The 16,958-nt window shown below is 38.1% G+C and overlaps 1 protein-coding gene across 6 annotated transcripts in view; it reads right to left on the bottom strand.

Annotated features, from left to right (window-relative positions):
- Positions 1 to 16,958, bottom strand: part of TENM3 (teneurin transmembrane protein 3) — a 309,130-nt gene that overhangs the window by 42,407 nt on the left and 249,765 nt on the right. For 4 of the 6 annotated variants that reach the window (XM_054383015.1, XM_054383013.1, XM_054383011.1 and 1 more), the window contains 7 exons: positions 14,821 to 15,037; positions 13,768 to 13,887; positions 13,105 to 13,366; positions 5,217 to 5,484; positions 4,527 to 4,670; positions 498 to 747; positions 147 to 167 (listed from right to left, as the gene is read on the bottom strand). In XM_054383015.1, the coding sequence (XP_054238990.1) occupies positions 147 to 167; positions 498 to 747; positions 4,527 to 4,670; positions 5,217 to 5,484; positions 13,105 to 13,366; positions 13,768 to 13,887; positions 14,821 to 15,037 (1,282 nt within the window). The remainder of the gene's footprint in view (positions 1 to 146; positions 168 to 497; positions 748 to 4,526; positions 4,671 to 5,216; positions 5,485 to 13,104; positions 13,367 to 13,767; positions 13,888 to 14,820; positions 15,038 to 16,958) is intronic. The other 2 variants (XM_054383016.1, XM_054383014.1) reach the window with 1 other exon arrangement.

Here is a 16,958-nt window from a genome sequence, read left to right on the forward strand (position 1 = left end):
GAACATATGAACTCATTATTTTTGAAAAATACTCCTCTTTTCTAGTAATACATCTCAGAAATGAGTTCTCCATTATAAGCATTCATTTGTTAAAAAAGATAAAAGAACAGTTATAAAAATATAAATCTTCTTTAAGGAATGCTTACCTATGTCTAAAATCTTTATTTCTTGGTGGGAGCAAGTGAAAAAGAACAGAAAAACATCATTAGAAAACACATTCAGAAAGGATGTTAAAAGATGAAAAGAAGGCAACATTTACATCTGTCATTAGTGAGGTGGTGAATGATGGCCTTTTGTCCACTCATGTCAACTATGTAAGTTAACTTTTAAAATCCACAAAATAATTATTTTAGGTAGATCACAGTTTAGATAAGCAGGGTAATATTTTTTCACTCTAGTTTTAAATACTTTTCCAAATGTTTTATTTTTTTCCCTGTACTTCAGTTTACAGCAGTAATTCAGAGCTTCAAAAACCTGAGATGAGAACCTCCTCGTACCTTAGCTCCAGAACACTTGTTACATTTCCAGATGGGAATATCCGCCGAACGTAGTTGAAATCCCCCACGTAAAGGCTGCCATCTATCCCACAAGCTAAGGCAACTGGAGCCAACAATTTATTACCATCAGCTTGACCATTACAGCTTGGACAGGAGATGCTGCGTCGTCTTCCATTGCCCATAATGCTACTAACAACTGGGGGTTGCTGAGATATAAACTGATTTTCACCATTTCCTTTGTAAAGGATTCCTGGCAGATAATACAAAAAACAGAACAAAACAAACAAAAAAAGGTTATAAAAACTTTGAATGCATGTACATAAAAGGATGCATATTCTTGTTTAATACGATTTAACAGATTTTTAACTGTTTCACCATGGTATTTTTCTCACTGCAAGTAACAGAACTTTACTAGAACATCTGTAGTTTTATTTAAGTGATGGATACACAAAGCAATAAAGTAACTGCTCCTGAGTTCAAGAGAGACAGAGACCTGCTGGAGAGAATCCAACAGAGAGCCACAAGGATGATTAGGGGACTTGAGCATCTCCCCTATGAAGAGAGACTGAGATCCCTGGGGTTGTTTAATCTTGAGAAGAGAAGACTGAGAGGGGATCTCATCAATGTCTATAAATATCTGAGGGGTGGGTGTCAAGTGGGGGGGGCCCAGGATCTTTATGGTGGTTCACAGGGATAAGACAAGGAACAATGGGTTCAAACATAGAAAATTTCACCTCAACATGAGGAGAAACTTCTTTACAGTGAGGGTGACAGAGCACTGGAACAGGCTGCCCAGGGGGGTTGTGGAGTCTCCTTCTCTGGAGAGTTTCAAAACCCACCTGGATGCATTCCTGTGCAGACTATCCTAAGTGATCCTGCTCTGGCAGGGGGGTTGGACCTGATGATCTCTTGGGGTCCCTTCCAAACTCTGATATACTGTGACACTGTGATCTTGATCATATGATGCAGTAGAAACACTGGATATACTAGCATCTAAAACCCAGACAAGTTTGCAGTCATTCTTATTTTCAAATGTTAATGATTTTAATAGCTAGAATTCAGAATAAAAATTGCCATGTTGAAGACATTGCAAGGGTGTACTGAAGGAAAGCAAGGTCTATGTTCTGAAATCTTTACAGTTTTGAAATTCTCTGGAAATGACTGGAATTCTAACTGTGCATTCATTATAAAAAAAGTTAAAAATTATAATTGCAAATTTTATTTCTAAAGTCCTGTACAGCTAATTATGAATATGATGTCAATTGTAATCTAAAGTGTATCAGTGCTGCAAATGTAAATATTAATTAAAGAGCTACTTCAAAAAGTTGGAGATTGCCTCAATTTTACATTACAAAAGATTCTTTATTCAGCTCACAACAAAAATGTACCTCTAGCAACAAAGTCTGCCTCAATACCATGTCTGCAGTTATAGGCAGTTATTAAAAATGTCAAAACAGCAAAAAAAATGTGGTGCCAGGACTACCTGACTCTTAAACGTAATTTTGCTTTGAGGCATGAAAGGAACAACAATTTTGTGAAGACAAAGCAATGTGCCAGCAGTATTTTTCTTCCTTATAGCATCCATAGGAAATCTGAGAAGAAAAATGCATGCTTTAGTTTAAATTTTCAGTTTTAGGGGAAAAAAAAAGCGTAACTTCACAGTGTGTTAAATGTTGCTGAGACCCCCATTATGCAGATCACTCAATGAATCAAATGAGGCGTGCTCTGCAAATGGTCAGCTATTAGGGTTATACTTGTAAGTCACAATATGTCTCTCTGTGGTATAATCTATGTAAACCACATGTTACTTTGTACTTCAGAGTGATACCTGTTTTATTGATTGTGTGCTCAGAGGTTAGGAAGCAGGTTGGAACTGAGGGATACACTTCTCTTGTGAGATGCTTAGAAGAAATTTAACATGTATTCCTCTTTCTCTGCTCACTCTCATAATGCACTCTTTATACTTGAAGATATGAGAAAAAAATATGTTGCTTTCCTCTTTAAATGTTTTAGGTGTATTTGCTACTTTTTAATGTTTTAAAATTTAGGAGATTATAAACATAAAACAAATATATATGATAAAATCAGGAAGAATGAAAATGGTTTATGGAAACCTAATGGCAAGTAATCTAAATAAGTAATCTAAATCAAAAGAGAGAGAATGCATTTTTCATGAATAGTTAAAGCCAGAATGCATTAACGGTATAAGAAATCCCCTCTTCTATGATTACATCATTTATGACAATCATGGCACCATAATTTTGCCTGAAATAGCTGAGTTCTATAATTTCCATCAGAGGAATTCTACAAGTCAGCACAGTGCGCTATTGCACCTGATTTATTCTGTCATTACCTTGAAAAATTGGTCCTTCACGTTTCTCCTCTGTTATCACTGACTAAAAGATGTACATTAGACTATTTACCGCAGTAGTTCGAGATGTCTGTACAAACACTCTATGTACTCTCTTCTGAATCTATTTCTTCAGCTCATCCACACTGCCGTAACAGCTCTCCACTTTCACAGAATCAAAGAATGTTAAGAGGTTGGAAGGGACCTCCAGATATTGAGTCCAGCCCCCCCTCCCCCCCCCCGCCAAAAGCAGGATCACCTAGACAAGTCTGCACAGGAATGCATCCAGGTGGGTTTAGAAAGTCTCCAGAGAAGGAGACTCCACAACCTCACTCAATTAGCCACATGTCTCTTTGAAAAGTCATTACTTGTCAAATGTACTCTTGAACATAGTTTAAAGCCACCATCAATTTACCATGTGAAGAGAATCTTATATATACACACACACATACAACTATAGCTCTTTATATTTTTGGATGGGTTACCTTTCAATAATTTGCAAGGTTTTTTGGTTGGTTAGTGGTTTGGTTTTTTTTTTTTTTTTTTTTTTTTTTTGGTACATTTGAAATTAGGTAAAATGACATCTTTTCCCTTGATTTGGTGCTTATAGATGGTGATTAGTGTAACACACAAACCAAGTTCAAAGTACCAGTGTGAGCCCTCCAGGGGACAACAGGTACTGCAGAAGTGACATTCTTCCCACTGAATTACTTCTGGGCACCAATTTTGCATAAAAATCTACTGTAACAAACTTCCACCTTAAGCCACGTGACTCTGCTTATTTCATCTTTCTTATTTGTTTCCAGCAAATTCTTCAAATTTCCTCCATTTTTCTGCTCAGCTATGGTTTCCTTAGCATGGCACCACCCTCCGAACAGTTGCTGAGTAGCACACTGGACAAATTTACCTTGGTGCCAAGGTGCAGTTCTTATAAAAGTATGTATCACTGCTCATCTTTTCACTGAAATTAAGGAAGGCTCACTCACTAGCAACTGGACTCTTTCCTGAAACAAGGGGCAATCTGTTGAGGTGTGCTGAGCAGACCACAGGATCTTGGGGAGGATTCACCTGACAGAAGGATTTAAATGGTAGGAATGTAAACGAGTGCTTGTCCTACAGAAGAGATGACACCCATGTGCTAACACAGGCTGCTGTGCGGAGCCTGATGATATCACGTCATGAAGAGAAACAACTCCTGTATAAATAAGGGAGTTAATATTGGGAGTGACAATTTGGCAGGAATGTCTCTTACTGCTGTTTTAATTTTCACTCATTGTGGAAACTAAAATTGAACACATTCTTCAAGAGGCTGTTAACAAACAGTTAATCTCAGTAACAGTGCTGACACATAAAAATGCTTTAGAAATAGTGTCTCCTTAGCATCACTGAAGTTTTAAAAACAATTTCAACATTTTTGGGTTAGTTGTGTGGCTTTTTTTTTAAATTAAGCATATTTAACAAAGGCTGACACTTGTTATATGAAATTCTTAACATCTATGTATTTATAGGATGAAGAAACATGACATACACTGTAAAGCACAAAGCATTTACTATATGCAAAACACTCCATAATTCCTTTTTTAAAATAACAAAGCAAAAACTTGAAAAGTTAGAATGGGATACTTGAAGTGCAGGGCAGTTAAATATTAAAATCAGCAAGAAGAAAATCAACTGCTTACCATTCTGAACATCCAACACATGATGTTTATCCAATGTCCAGCCACCCATGTTGGAGGCATCCAGTTCATAACCCTGCAAAATAGCAGTCCGCTTTTCCCAGAGGGTTAGATCCAGGCAAGACTCGTATTCATAACCTACAGACACTGAATGAACAGTAAATTTTCTCATTAAGCATAGGATATCATTCAGAAGAAGAGTTTAAAGAACGTGATTTCCTATACATGTGCTCTTCTGTTCTCCCAGGCTACCTAAAAATCACTAGGGCTTCTTTAGTATTGAAAATACTAATGAGAATTCCTAAATCCTTTAAAATGCAATCACAGGTTATTAAACCTATTTTATGGTTACTAAAAGTAAGTTGATCAGGACAGGAACAGAAGAAAGCCATTTGGTGAAGTCTATCAGAATGCTATTGTGCTCTGAAGTATGAGGAGTGTACAGACTAAGTATCAGACTGTGATATTACTAGGTTGAGGGCTACTTCATGGGGAAGAACTAGAAGTGAAAAATGGTTGTGGTCTCCTCTTCCTTTGTAAGTATTTTTTTTCTTACAGTTCAAAGTCTAGATTAATATTTCCTAATATATTTTAACACTCATTGTTATTTCTTATCTTATTGCACTAAACACATTCAATTAATGGATATGAGACAACAGTAAAAATGCAAAAACCCCTCCATAACATACGTACCAACAGCTTCAGATAATCCATAGACTCTCTGGTTGTATGCATCAGTTTTATCCCATATGAAAGTGTAAGACAGATTTGGGGATGCAGGGAACCACTTTTGAAAAAGTCTTCCTACCACTGCCACCATAAGATGAACCTTCATTAAATTAAATGGTATAACAGATTGGGTCATAGTGATCTTCAGCACAGATTTATATCCTGCAGCCCTGGAGCTTAAGTAAGATAACTTCAAATCAGTTCCTGGTATTGTCGTTTCTTCATGAAGGACCTATGCATTGGTAAGAAAAGAATACAGTTTGGAATGATTTTGAAATTTAGAAGAACAATGCAGCTATCATAAAAGGAGGCCAGACATGATGCTACATAACAATCAGTTGGGAGCTATTGCTAAATCTGGTCCTCATTTAGTAATGTTAAAAAAAAAAAAAAAATAATAACATTTGGCTTTTTTTTCCCCTGAAAAGTGAAATCTAATTTTTTTTGTTATACTGAACTTGCTTAGTTGAAGGATTTCAACTAAGGGGGAGGGAGGAAGGAAGGAGGCAGAAGAGGGAACACAGTCACAACTGCTTTTTCCAAACTTGACAAAAAGGCATCTTTCATCTAAGCAAAAGCTGTCTCTCCTTAGGCTGCCACCCATATCCCAGCTATGGATATATAATAATGGCAGTAAAACCTCTAAGCACTGTAAAGCTTCATAGCTGGGTTGGAAAGTATAATTGCTCCTGTAGGAGCAGGAAGGACTTTTAGGTGCTTTATTATTTGCATTACCTGTGGATGGTAAATACTTTAAACTAGAGCATTCTTCCATTTATTTCAAAGATAGATAAGTAGGATGCCTCAGGGAAAGCCTTTCCATATTTCCTGACCAATATTCACTACTCAGACATCAGCTCACCACTTTCTCATTTCAGAGAGGTGCAATCATTCAATTTTATTTTTAAAAGGTTCCTCCTCCTTCTACCTTGTCTTTTCCTCTGAGCTGGGCAGCTTTTTGTAGGTGATTGATGGATGGACAGTTTCTTGTAATGTGGATGAAGACAACCTATACTGTTTCATACCTCAGTAAGGACATAAACATTGAGAGCCAGCACTTCAGGTGAGCAGTAACTAAGGATCCTCTCTTATTGGAACAAAATGTACCCAGACACAGTTATAAAGATAATATTTCTCTGTTGGGACAGGGCATAGGACACTGGAGCCCAAGACCAGAGCCTTGGTGGTATCAAAAGGACACTCTTGGGGAAGTAAATCTGGAATGCTTTCTTTTACTTTCCTGTCTCCTAGCACTGAAGTCTGAAGACTAGACACTAATAAATATTATCGGAAAACAGACTTCAGGGAGAGCATTGTCACAAATATTAGGCTTGAGACTTTGATGGGATCAAAAGTGTTGAATAGGGTGAAATAATGTAGTTTATGATCTTGAGGAGGGCAACAGATGCCCCACCATCCTCTATGTTAGATTTTTGCTGGGATATACAGACAGATTTAGATGGTATTAATTATACCTATCTCCTTCCCAGTCACAGTAACAATAATTCAGAAATAGCATAATTGTCTGGCACACATGGCTCTTCATGTAGGAAGTAAAGAAGGAATTGGAAGATACTAGACAAATTAAATTCAGATTTAAAAATTCTTAATCCTTGAATGTTTCTTTTTTCCCCATCAAGAACCTAACATGCATCACTCCTGTTTGTAAATCTAGTCTGCTCTCCCTCAGTTTGATACAATCACAGTATCTAAGCCAGACAACAAGCAAATCTTTTCTACACGAACTAAATCCCCTTTCTCCAGAGAGGTGATTGCAAACATAATCCTTTTCTCACACTCTGAGGGAAAACCAAAACCAACCATGGAACAAAAAAATGTTTCCTTAAGACATCAGCAGGATTCTCATACAGTGCACATTAAAACCAGCCTAACAGATGGAGGTCTCTGTAAGGGAGAGGAGAAAAAGAAATGATACGCTTACACTAGGACACAATTTAATGGACTTCACTGGTCTCCTGTTAACAACCATTGCTGCTTTTGCAATTGCCAACTGTGGAAGACCAGCGTTAAACACTTAGGTGGTCTTCCAGTACTCTTGGCTAAGATAGCAGGGAATAAAGAGGACACCTTGAAGATTCAATTTCCAGGAAATTCCACTGTGTATTTGGATTACTATCAAATTAGAAACTAGGACACTCATGCAGCTCTCAGTCAGGTTTAAAACAAACCCTGAACCCCTATTAGTTTCTGCAGAAGCCTCAAATACCTGCTGAAAATCTGAGTTAAAACCTCCTTCTTTCCAGAAAACATCCTCCATAGTACCATATTTTCTTGAGAACGTAAGAAATGTAGAAGTAAGGTTATGCATCTCAGTCTCTCTCCCAGAATCAAGCATTATGAAGAGAATTAAACAGTTTAACGTTCATCTGAAAAGTTAAATCATCAGCACAGCAGAGAGCATCTTGTGGGAGCCACGACAACACATTAATTATAAAACAATTGGGAAAGTTACTGGGTATAGAGGTCACATCAGGAATTGCCAACAAAACCACACTTGTCTGTACTTTAACTTTTCCATATTGAAAGTATCTGAAGTACCTTCAGAAAGGCTAATACCCTAAGGGAACTGACTTACAGCTCAGCCACAGAATTCTAACAGTTGACATTTTACTGATCAAGCTTCTTGGAAGGACAGCTATGAAATATTTAACCTAGGGGACTGAGATAAGGGTCACCTCAATTTTCACAAACAGAATTTGCTGTCCTGTGAGTTCAAACTGGTGACTGAGTCACAAACTGTGCAGGTCTCCTCATCTTGTGGCCAGTAGGACTAAAGATGTCCAGGCTTTGGGATGCTTTCCTACTCCAAAATGTAACACAATTCAAGTGACATGCTCCAATGGTACAAAGAACGCTGAGTAAGGATTTTAATTCACTTACAGGGAAAAATGTCTGCTGTATTGCTGTGGATTTTTTTTTTTTTTTGCAAAATAAGCACCTTTAGCAGAGGACTTGAGTTCTCCAGAAAAAGGTTATTTTCTGAGAAGTAACAGCGGAACTGCTTCATGAAAATGTAACATCTCCTTGGTCTGAGGTAAAGATGGCGTTTTTAGATACAGGTATCTATTGGCAAACCTTGAGACCAAGTATGACAAAAATTATACTTCCTAAGTAGATACTGAAACAACTCATTTCAAGAAAAATATTTTCCTTTTAAAAAAGAGGACTTCCTCTAGAATCAAGGTGTTTGAATGAACACTTAAAAAATGAGCTAACAATACAAATCAAAATTAAATGAAAAAGGGGAAAAAACCCTTCCTATTTCTGGACTTACAACATTGCTGAGATACCACAAAGAGGAGGGATAGGAAAAGCCATACATGTGTAGAAAGCTAAAAATGTGTCAACAGAAGTATAAATCAAAAGGTGTATATAAAGTTTAAAAACGCAAAGCAGAAGAGAAAAAACCCAAGAAATATGCTGAAAATTAAGGGCATACACATGGAGATATCTGCCTCCAAGAGTAATCTCCATTACTTTTTCAGTACAAACTTGAAGTTCTGGAGATTTTAGCTAAGTGAAACTAGGATGCAACATCCACATAATAAAGGAATATCGAGATATCCTATTATACTGCCTAAAACAGGTATATTTGCTGAAAATCTGGCCATGCTGAAGTTCCAAACAATCATTTTATTAAGTTTCAGAGGCCCTTAATTTACCCTGAATTATTCTCGATAAATAAATTTTGCCAGCTTCTGCTGGCATTGCCAGTAGTAAGAATGACTCAGAGGAGAGTAAAAAAAAAAAAAAAAAAAAAAAAAAAAGAAGTGGGCAACCATGAATATATAATTTGAATCCAAACTTTTCAATCTTTATTATCCCACATACTTGAGATGACAGAAACAAGCTGCTCAGGACCTGCAGAAGGCATCTTGCATAACAGTGTTTAATAAAAGTTTAGGAGAAGGAAAGCTGCAAGAACTCAATTTCAGAATTTCTCATTGTGACTTGTGGGTTTCTACCAGCTCACACTGCAATATGTGGCAAGCAGATATTTATTATATTGAAAAAAGACAGCAACAATATTACTTAACAGGCATAAAAGCAGCTCCAGTTTAACCTAATCTCCCTCATCTGCATGCAGTTTACCATCTTGTTCCGCACTGATTAATATCAGCTAGTTAAGTCTAGCCAGTCTTGCAATTAAAAATAAAGTCATGCCTAAGTAGTCCACATTTAGTGAACATGTTGTTTATTCTCATTCCTCTTGAGTAATGATCTGTTGCGTCTGTGATCACCCCTTTACCCACATTTGTTCTTTCCCCTTGCTTGCCTCCATTTTTCAGCTTTCTTTTGTGCCGCTTCTTTGGTAGACTTTAATTCCCCCCTCTGATCAATTTGGGATGCATAAGCCATTAAGCACACCCTTTCGGAAACATTAGCTCCAAAGGATGATGAAGCACTCCAAGGGATGACGATTACAGCAGCACGTTATTTTCTCCTATAGCATGTGACAATGAGTGCTGCACATCACATGAACAGGGTTGACTAATAGTGACGGAGTGAACCCTGGTGAATGGTTTCTTTCTCTGTGCCTTCATCCAGTCTCCCCCACTCTAAACTGGCAGTTTAGGCTGGGTGCCCCCTGCCACTGCCGCATGAGATACACCTCTGGTGTCCTGGGTGCCCACCCACAGGGGTGGACACAGGAAACGACGTATTTCTACCCATAAATCCTGCACCCTATAAGGCCATCTGCAGAGTCATTCTCTTCCTCTTTCTTCCCTCTCTGCTCCCACGGGAGATGTCCTCTCTTATCGGGTAATGCCGGGGGAGTATCCTCAAGGCCTCTTAGGCCTGTCTAGGCCTAATGCCAGGAGGAGAATGGAGGGGGGGGCAGTCTCAGACCTGGCCAGCCTGAGACTTGCCTAGCCGTGGGAGGGGGAAGAAAGAGCCCTGGGGGGTTTGGGTTTACCCTCAGGTGGGAAGAAGGGAAGGATTGGGAAGCTTTTGGGAATTCTGTGAGGGGTTCTGTACGCTTTGGGATACTCTTTGTCACTATGCTTTGTGGTTTGTAGTTCTCTGTAGCTTCACCAATTGCTTTTCCATTTAAACTTTCCATCACTCTCCAATCCGTTTGTGTGAGTCTCATTCTTTTGTCCCTTTCGGGGCAAGAGACGATCTGTCTGGCCCCAAACCAGCACACCCCATTTTAATGAAAAGATCTACAGCAGTTCGTCCAGAGCTGAACAGACCATTTTGAATGGAATTTGGGTTTGGGCATCTTTTATCAGAGTAGTGAATTTTTTGGAAGACAGACTGCTGAGCGTTATGGATTTCTGATGGGAATCTGACCCTCATGAGGAACATCACAAGCAGCTTCCACTTGCCAAACCAGGCAATTAGGTGTGTGAGCAAAGAATACAGAAGAAAATACTCCTTGGTATTTTTTTCACACAGTAACCAAACCAGATTTTTCCATACATAATGACAGTACCATTCTTACTTTGTCATAAATGCCTCATTAATACCAACAGTTTAGAATCTGCTGAGAATATGATCTGTCCTTCTGGATAGTTTTCCAGGGAAGTCAAATTGACCCAACAGTTCTGCCTATCAGATCCCCCCTGCCCCCAGAACACAATTTCAAACACATTTGAAATAATAGTAGAAACTTCTAAATCTTGAACAAAAATTCAGTTCCTTTAGGGTTTATAAAAGAAGGGGTTCAGGTAGGGAAGAAGTTGGTAAGTTGATACTTTCATGAAAAAAGGCTGAATGCAGTCAGTGGAAGAAGGACTGGATATGGCAGATAGCTAGAGTCACAACAATTGGTAGGAAAGTTGTGGTTTGAGCCAAAACTAATTCTATTCAGTGACTATACTTTTTAGCTCAGCATCTTCTAAGTAACAGCACTTTCTGAAGTTAATGGCATACTTTGCAGACAGTGTCTGCTTCTAGAAGTGATACCCCTGAATGTTTATAGTTACTACTAAGGACTGGTATGCAGAAAGGCTCTTGCTCGTACTAGCCCCTGTAAAAAACCCCACAAGCAACGAAGTCACTGTTAAATCTTGTGTATGACATTACATTGGGCTGCTGTAAAGTTTGCACCTGTTGGGAGGAGCAAGTCAGGCCAGGTGACCCTAAACAGACCAACAAGGGGTTCTGTTCCATATACATTGTATTCAGTATAACGCTGAGGGATCGCAAAGGTTAAGCTCTCTTTTCCAATTGCCATCCTCTGAGGAGGACTCTGTCCATTCTGCCTTCAATCTAAATCCATGTGTTCCTGAATCCAGTTCCAGAATCCAGCTCCCATCTGCCGCCGAGTCTAGTCTGGGACTTCACCAGTGCTTGCCCACAGCATCATCAGCGGTCATGGTGACAAGTGCCATGAGGGGGCTGGGTTCTATACTGGTTTTGCATATATTTAATTTTATTGTTATTATCTTCATTAAAGCAGTTTATTTTTGGTTTTCCAATTCATGTTTCTGTCCCTTATTGCCTTTCTGTGCCACTTTCAGAATGAAGAGGGGTTAATAGAAAGCATCAGTCACTCAACTAGTGGCGAGCCTATCCCTCACCTCTGACAAGGAATTAGTAGGAATCCAGACATCGTTAGTCCCATTGTTCATGACATGACTTGTTTACCTAGACATTACAAGTGTTTTTTTAAATATGCATTTCTCTGACACTCTTACACTATTACTTTTTTCTTGATTTATATCCTATCTATCTAAGCCATTTTCCATCACTTTAGGAACTGCATCTATCATCTGCTGCCAAAACAAGTAAATCAGAGCTGTTTTTCAGCAGCCTGCGTTTTGGAAATACTTTCTTTTAATTGACTTGGAACTATCAAAGGCACAGAAATGATAGTGAGGATAAAAGTAATAATTTTCTAGCACAGTGTAGATTTGTATGACTTTTTAGTTGTAATTTCCTTACATCTTTGCTTTAAACTTGCTCCTAACCATGAATGGCTTAATGATTTTGATCTCTTCTTAAAAGCTCTGCATGAAAACATTTGAATAAATTTTCAGTGTTTCCCTTGAAGAGACAAGGACATTTCTTGCTGAATGAGAAAAAAGAATGCCCTGTGTAATTATGACATTGTGAAGGCAGGGGAGAGAGGAAAGGGAGAGGGAGAGAAAGAAGGAGGCAAAAGGAGTGATGTTTCACTAGGAAAATTTTTTCAGAAATCAATAATGTATTATTTCTTGAAATGCAAGAGTTGATGAAGACTGTATCAGTGACTAGTTATTTGAGATGGAGGAATTTAATACATCTATGACAGTGAAAAAACATTCTAGACACAAGTCGGTTTAAGGCAAGGTTTTGATGTTAATTCTTACTTTCAGAATTGCAAGTTCTGAAGGAGTATGTTAGCACACATGCTCATCAGGTTGTAAGCCCACGCTCTTCTTAGAGAGTTCATCAAAATCTTAGTTTCATGCCATTTATTAGGACTAAGCACATCAATTGAATGGTATGGGTCTTTCAGACATAACAGAAAAACAGCTCTCATTTTCAGTTTCTGATGTGCACTTCTAACAAGAGGACAGTCAAAAAAGTCAGATGTACTACAGTGTGTCAGTTTCGACAGACTGGTGCCTGATTGCCAAAGACATTCTGTAAACTAAATGATGCAGACAAATATAAAACAGGACACTACTGTACACTAAGTTTGTTTGGCTTTTCTTTTTTCCAGATTAATTTTCAAAAAATCATCCCATAGAATGAATAAATCGGTCTGAAAAGAATCACATTGCAACTTCTTAGCATTTAGTCAGAATTATTTTTAAACAGCAATTGGTACTCTTTTCATTAAGGTTACTTAATAGCAGCCTGTGATAAAACGTTACTTATTTGAAACATGCTTTACCTGTGTCTCAGGGATGATAGGGCTATCTTCAGCAGAAATTCTAAAAAAGGTGGATAAAGGCGAAGACACAATAATAGGGTTTGGCCTTACAAATCCACTCAGATCACAACTAGGAATGTCATTCTCCTCCTTCTTCATGACCAGGGTATCCATGACATAAAAGACATTCCATGGAATCCATACTGTGTGATACTGTGTCAGGAATGGTGATCGCTCAAACACCAGTGTCAGAGAGGCACCACCATTTGCTACCAAGTCAAACCTAAAAAAAAGAAAAAACAGAAGAGCTAACTAGTCAGCAAATTCCCAAAGCTATCCATGGCCTCCACTTTACATATTGATTCTTTCATTCTTCATTCTGCTCTGAAGCCAGAACGGCTCTACTGGGAACAATGGAGAAATCAATTAAATTACAGTGCATAATATTGCACTAAGAGAATGGAGTGTTTAGGACGCTGTGTTTAAATTAAGCAAGCCCTTCTCCTTCTAAAGCATACAGTCAGAACGTCAACATTTGAAGAATGTAGAAAGTAGAGCTTTGGTCAACCCCTTTTTTCATGTCTTTTGTTTCCATTATTTTATTATGATCTTATTGTTACAAACAGCTCTTCAGTAACAGCTTTGCTGTCTTTATGACTTAAAAGTGCTTCAAAGGGAACTTACATTCCATCTTGGCGAGTGATTGTATATCCATACTCTGGATAGTGTAGAAAGGAGACGTTTACCCCAATGAGTGGTGTTCCATCAGCAGTTAATACTTGGCCCCTTATGACAGATGCAAGACTGTGAAAAAGATGCAGGATCAAATTACAAGTTTCCTTGTTTCTACATAGTATCAACTAGCATTGAAAAAACATTCCTGAGACTCAAACACTTTTACAAGTTTTTGTTTCAGTGTTGTTGATTTTACTTTGGTTCATTTTGTTTATATTGAGTAACTGAGACCAGAAATTCACTGAAGAATTCTAAGAATTTATAAACTCTAAATGTTCCTTCTCTGAGTCGTATCTCTGGCAGACTCCTAAAGAACATACTTTTCAATTAGTATCAGAGCAATCTGTAAAGCTGCAGGGACTATGAAGTACAAAATCTAAAAGAGCAATAAGGAACATTTGTGTAACAACTTTTAATCAACTGCTGTGCCCAAACACATTAATGCTGTTAAATTACTGCAAATGCAGTAGTTCTAGTGTAAATCATCTTCCTTCACTCAGTGAGATCCCAGACACCTGCTTCCTGTTACTGGTTTATTTTCATGTCATTACTGCTTTGTACAGCACCAGTCAAATAGTTTATGCAATTATACTGCCGTGCACTTAACAGTTCTATTACATTAATTCATAATTTATATTATTTAGTGAGCTCAGTTTAAAAAGTGCAGCTTTTCTTTCTGAAGTGTTTTCATTGCTTTGATGTATTTCCAACTGAGCTAGCCCAAATCAACTGGTTAAATAAAGATTTATTTAATCATTAATCAAGTGCCTTGTTAGAATACAGGTACTAAGCATGGCGAGTTATCTCTGTAACTTACTGGCACTGGTGATTTTAATTTTGAAGGAAATGAGACAAAAATAAGCCATTTGATATATTAAGATCAAAAGCCTGTGTTGAAAGTCCACACTGTAACATTTGCTGTCACAGTGGATCTGCTTCTAACCGTGAATCGCACATACTCTTCAGTTTCATACTAACGAGTATCTGATGGGTGATGCTCACCTCTTATTAAAAGGACTTTCTCCAGGAATGACGTGAGTGCTCTCTGCCCCAATGAGAAAACTGATCCGGTCATAAAATGCTTTGGCAGCTTGCTGAGGTGGCGACTGTTGGCTTTGGCTGATTATATCTTGGGGATCAGGTAGTCCACGACAGTAAGGCTGGTTTTGGCAAGAACTCTGCAAACAGCAGTCAGGATCCATACAGTCAACTAGCCCATCTGTTGGCAGAAATACACACAAATGAACAAACTCGTCCTTCTGACCCTTTGCATATGAATGACCCAGCCAGCAGAGAGATGAAAAAAATTATGTAGCATGAAAGAATACTAATAATTAAAATTTTAATGAATTCACTTTCAATTAAGAAAAGAGAGTTTGTTTCCATTGAGTTCTTAAACTCCCATGGAAATCGATGTGAGCTGAATGCATTCAGTACTGTGTATACATTAAATCTGTTTATTCAACACTTTTCTAAAATCATGTTGAACAAACTAGAAAATGAAGGCACTCAGGCTCTGTATACACTGTTAACTTATAAATATTAAACATTCTAGGTGGGTCTAAGTAGCTTTTAACAAAGGTTATTTGGCTTCTTAGAGAAAAGAAAGAAATAACTCTCACTCGGCTGTTTTCCTGAAGTTTTTTAGCATATCTATGCTGCAAGTAGCTTTAAAGATTTCACAACATTTATCAAGGCGGATTCCTTTATACCTTGGCAGAAAGACTCTGTTGCTAATGGCAAAGGCAATTTCCACAACTATTTTGCATGAAAGTGTATAAGAGAACAAAATCTGTACTTAACATTTAGATTTTATTGTAAGTAAACTGATGAGGAATGCTGGCCAGTATAAACAAGATTTAAACACATGGGTGCTTTTATGCTTAAGTGCTGAAATATTCACGTATAATGAGCATCAGATCTGTCACATCACTGGAAATCTAATTTGGTGAAAGATTAAAATCAAGATCAAATCTATAACTACTAATTTGCTGTAAGTAAAGTCATAAGGAAAACGAGCCTGGAAATGTCAGCTACAGAAAATACCTAGATGAATGTAATACGGTATCACACAGCTGATAATTGTTTCCCCAAAAGAACAGCAAGACTGAAATAGCTCAAACAGTTTATTATTCCATTTAGATTAGAGATGGAGGTTGCTTGCTCCATTAAACTGAAAAATATACCAATGCTGTACTCAGAGGAAGCCCATGACTGCCTCTCTCACAAAAGAATCTAGCTTTAAACTTCTTTCTGAAAGGAAAAATACCATCCATTTTTGTTCAATCATATGTTGAAAGAGTCTAAGTAAACAGAGATCTTCTAAAGGTATTCCTCTAAGGAATGCTGTTCTATGTGCATCAGTTAGAGGACTGGCAAAATATAAAGGACTGGGATTTCTATTCTTTTGCACATCTAAAATTCATATTTAACTCATCTGACATTGAAGTCAGTTTGGGGAAAATAAAAGAGATGAAAAAGTCATCATCAACTATATCAAAGTTTAAACTTTTTTAAGAGAAAAGAAAGAACATTTGTTTTTCCCGGAATAAGGATGCAGCAGAGGGCCTTTTTCTCGGGATGAGGATACATCAGAGGGCCATGAATAGGTCTCAACAGTCTGGAGAAACAGGGTGATGGCAACCTTGTGCAGTTCAACAAATTGAAGTGCCAAGTCCTTCACTTGAGGTGGAACAATCCCACGCACCAGTACATGCTGGGGACAACTTGCTGCAAGGCAGCATTGTGGAGAAGAGATTGGGAGCCCTGGTGGACACCAAATTGAACACAAGCCAGCCAGGTGCCCTTGTGGCAAAGAAGATGTTAATGACATCCTGGGCTGCATTAGGAGTGTTGCCAGCAGGTCAAGGGAGGTAATTCTTTTCCTCTACTCAGTACTAGTGCTGTGTGCAGGCTGGGCTTTCTAGTACAAGACAAACACGGACATACTTGACAAAACTCAGTGGAGGGCCACAAAGACTGTTAAGGACGTTACCCATCTCTCCTATGAGGAAAGGCTGAAAGAGCTGAGACTGTTTAGTCTGGAGAAGAGAAAGCTCAGGGTGGAAGTCTCATCAATGTGTACAGATACCTAATGGGAGGCTATGTAAAACAGACCACCTTTCAGTCATGTTCAACTA

The sequence above is a fragment of the Indicator indicator genome, chromosome 8 (assembly GCF_027791375.1).
Source record: "Indicator indicator isolate 239-I01 chromosome 8, UM_Iind_1.1, whole genome shotgun sequence".
Classification (NCBI taxonomy): domain Eukaryota; kingdom Metazoa; phylum Chordata; class Aves; order Piciformes; family Indicatoridae; genus Indicator; species Indicator indicator.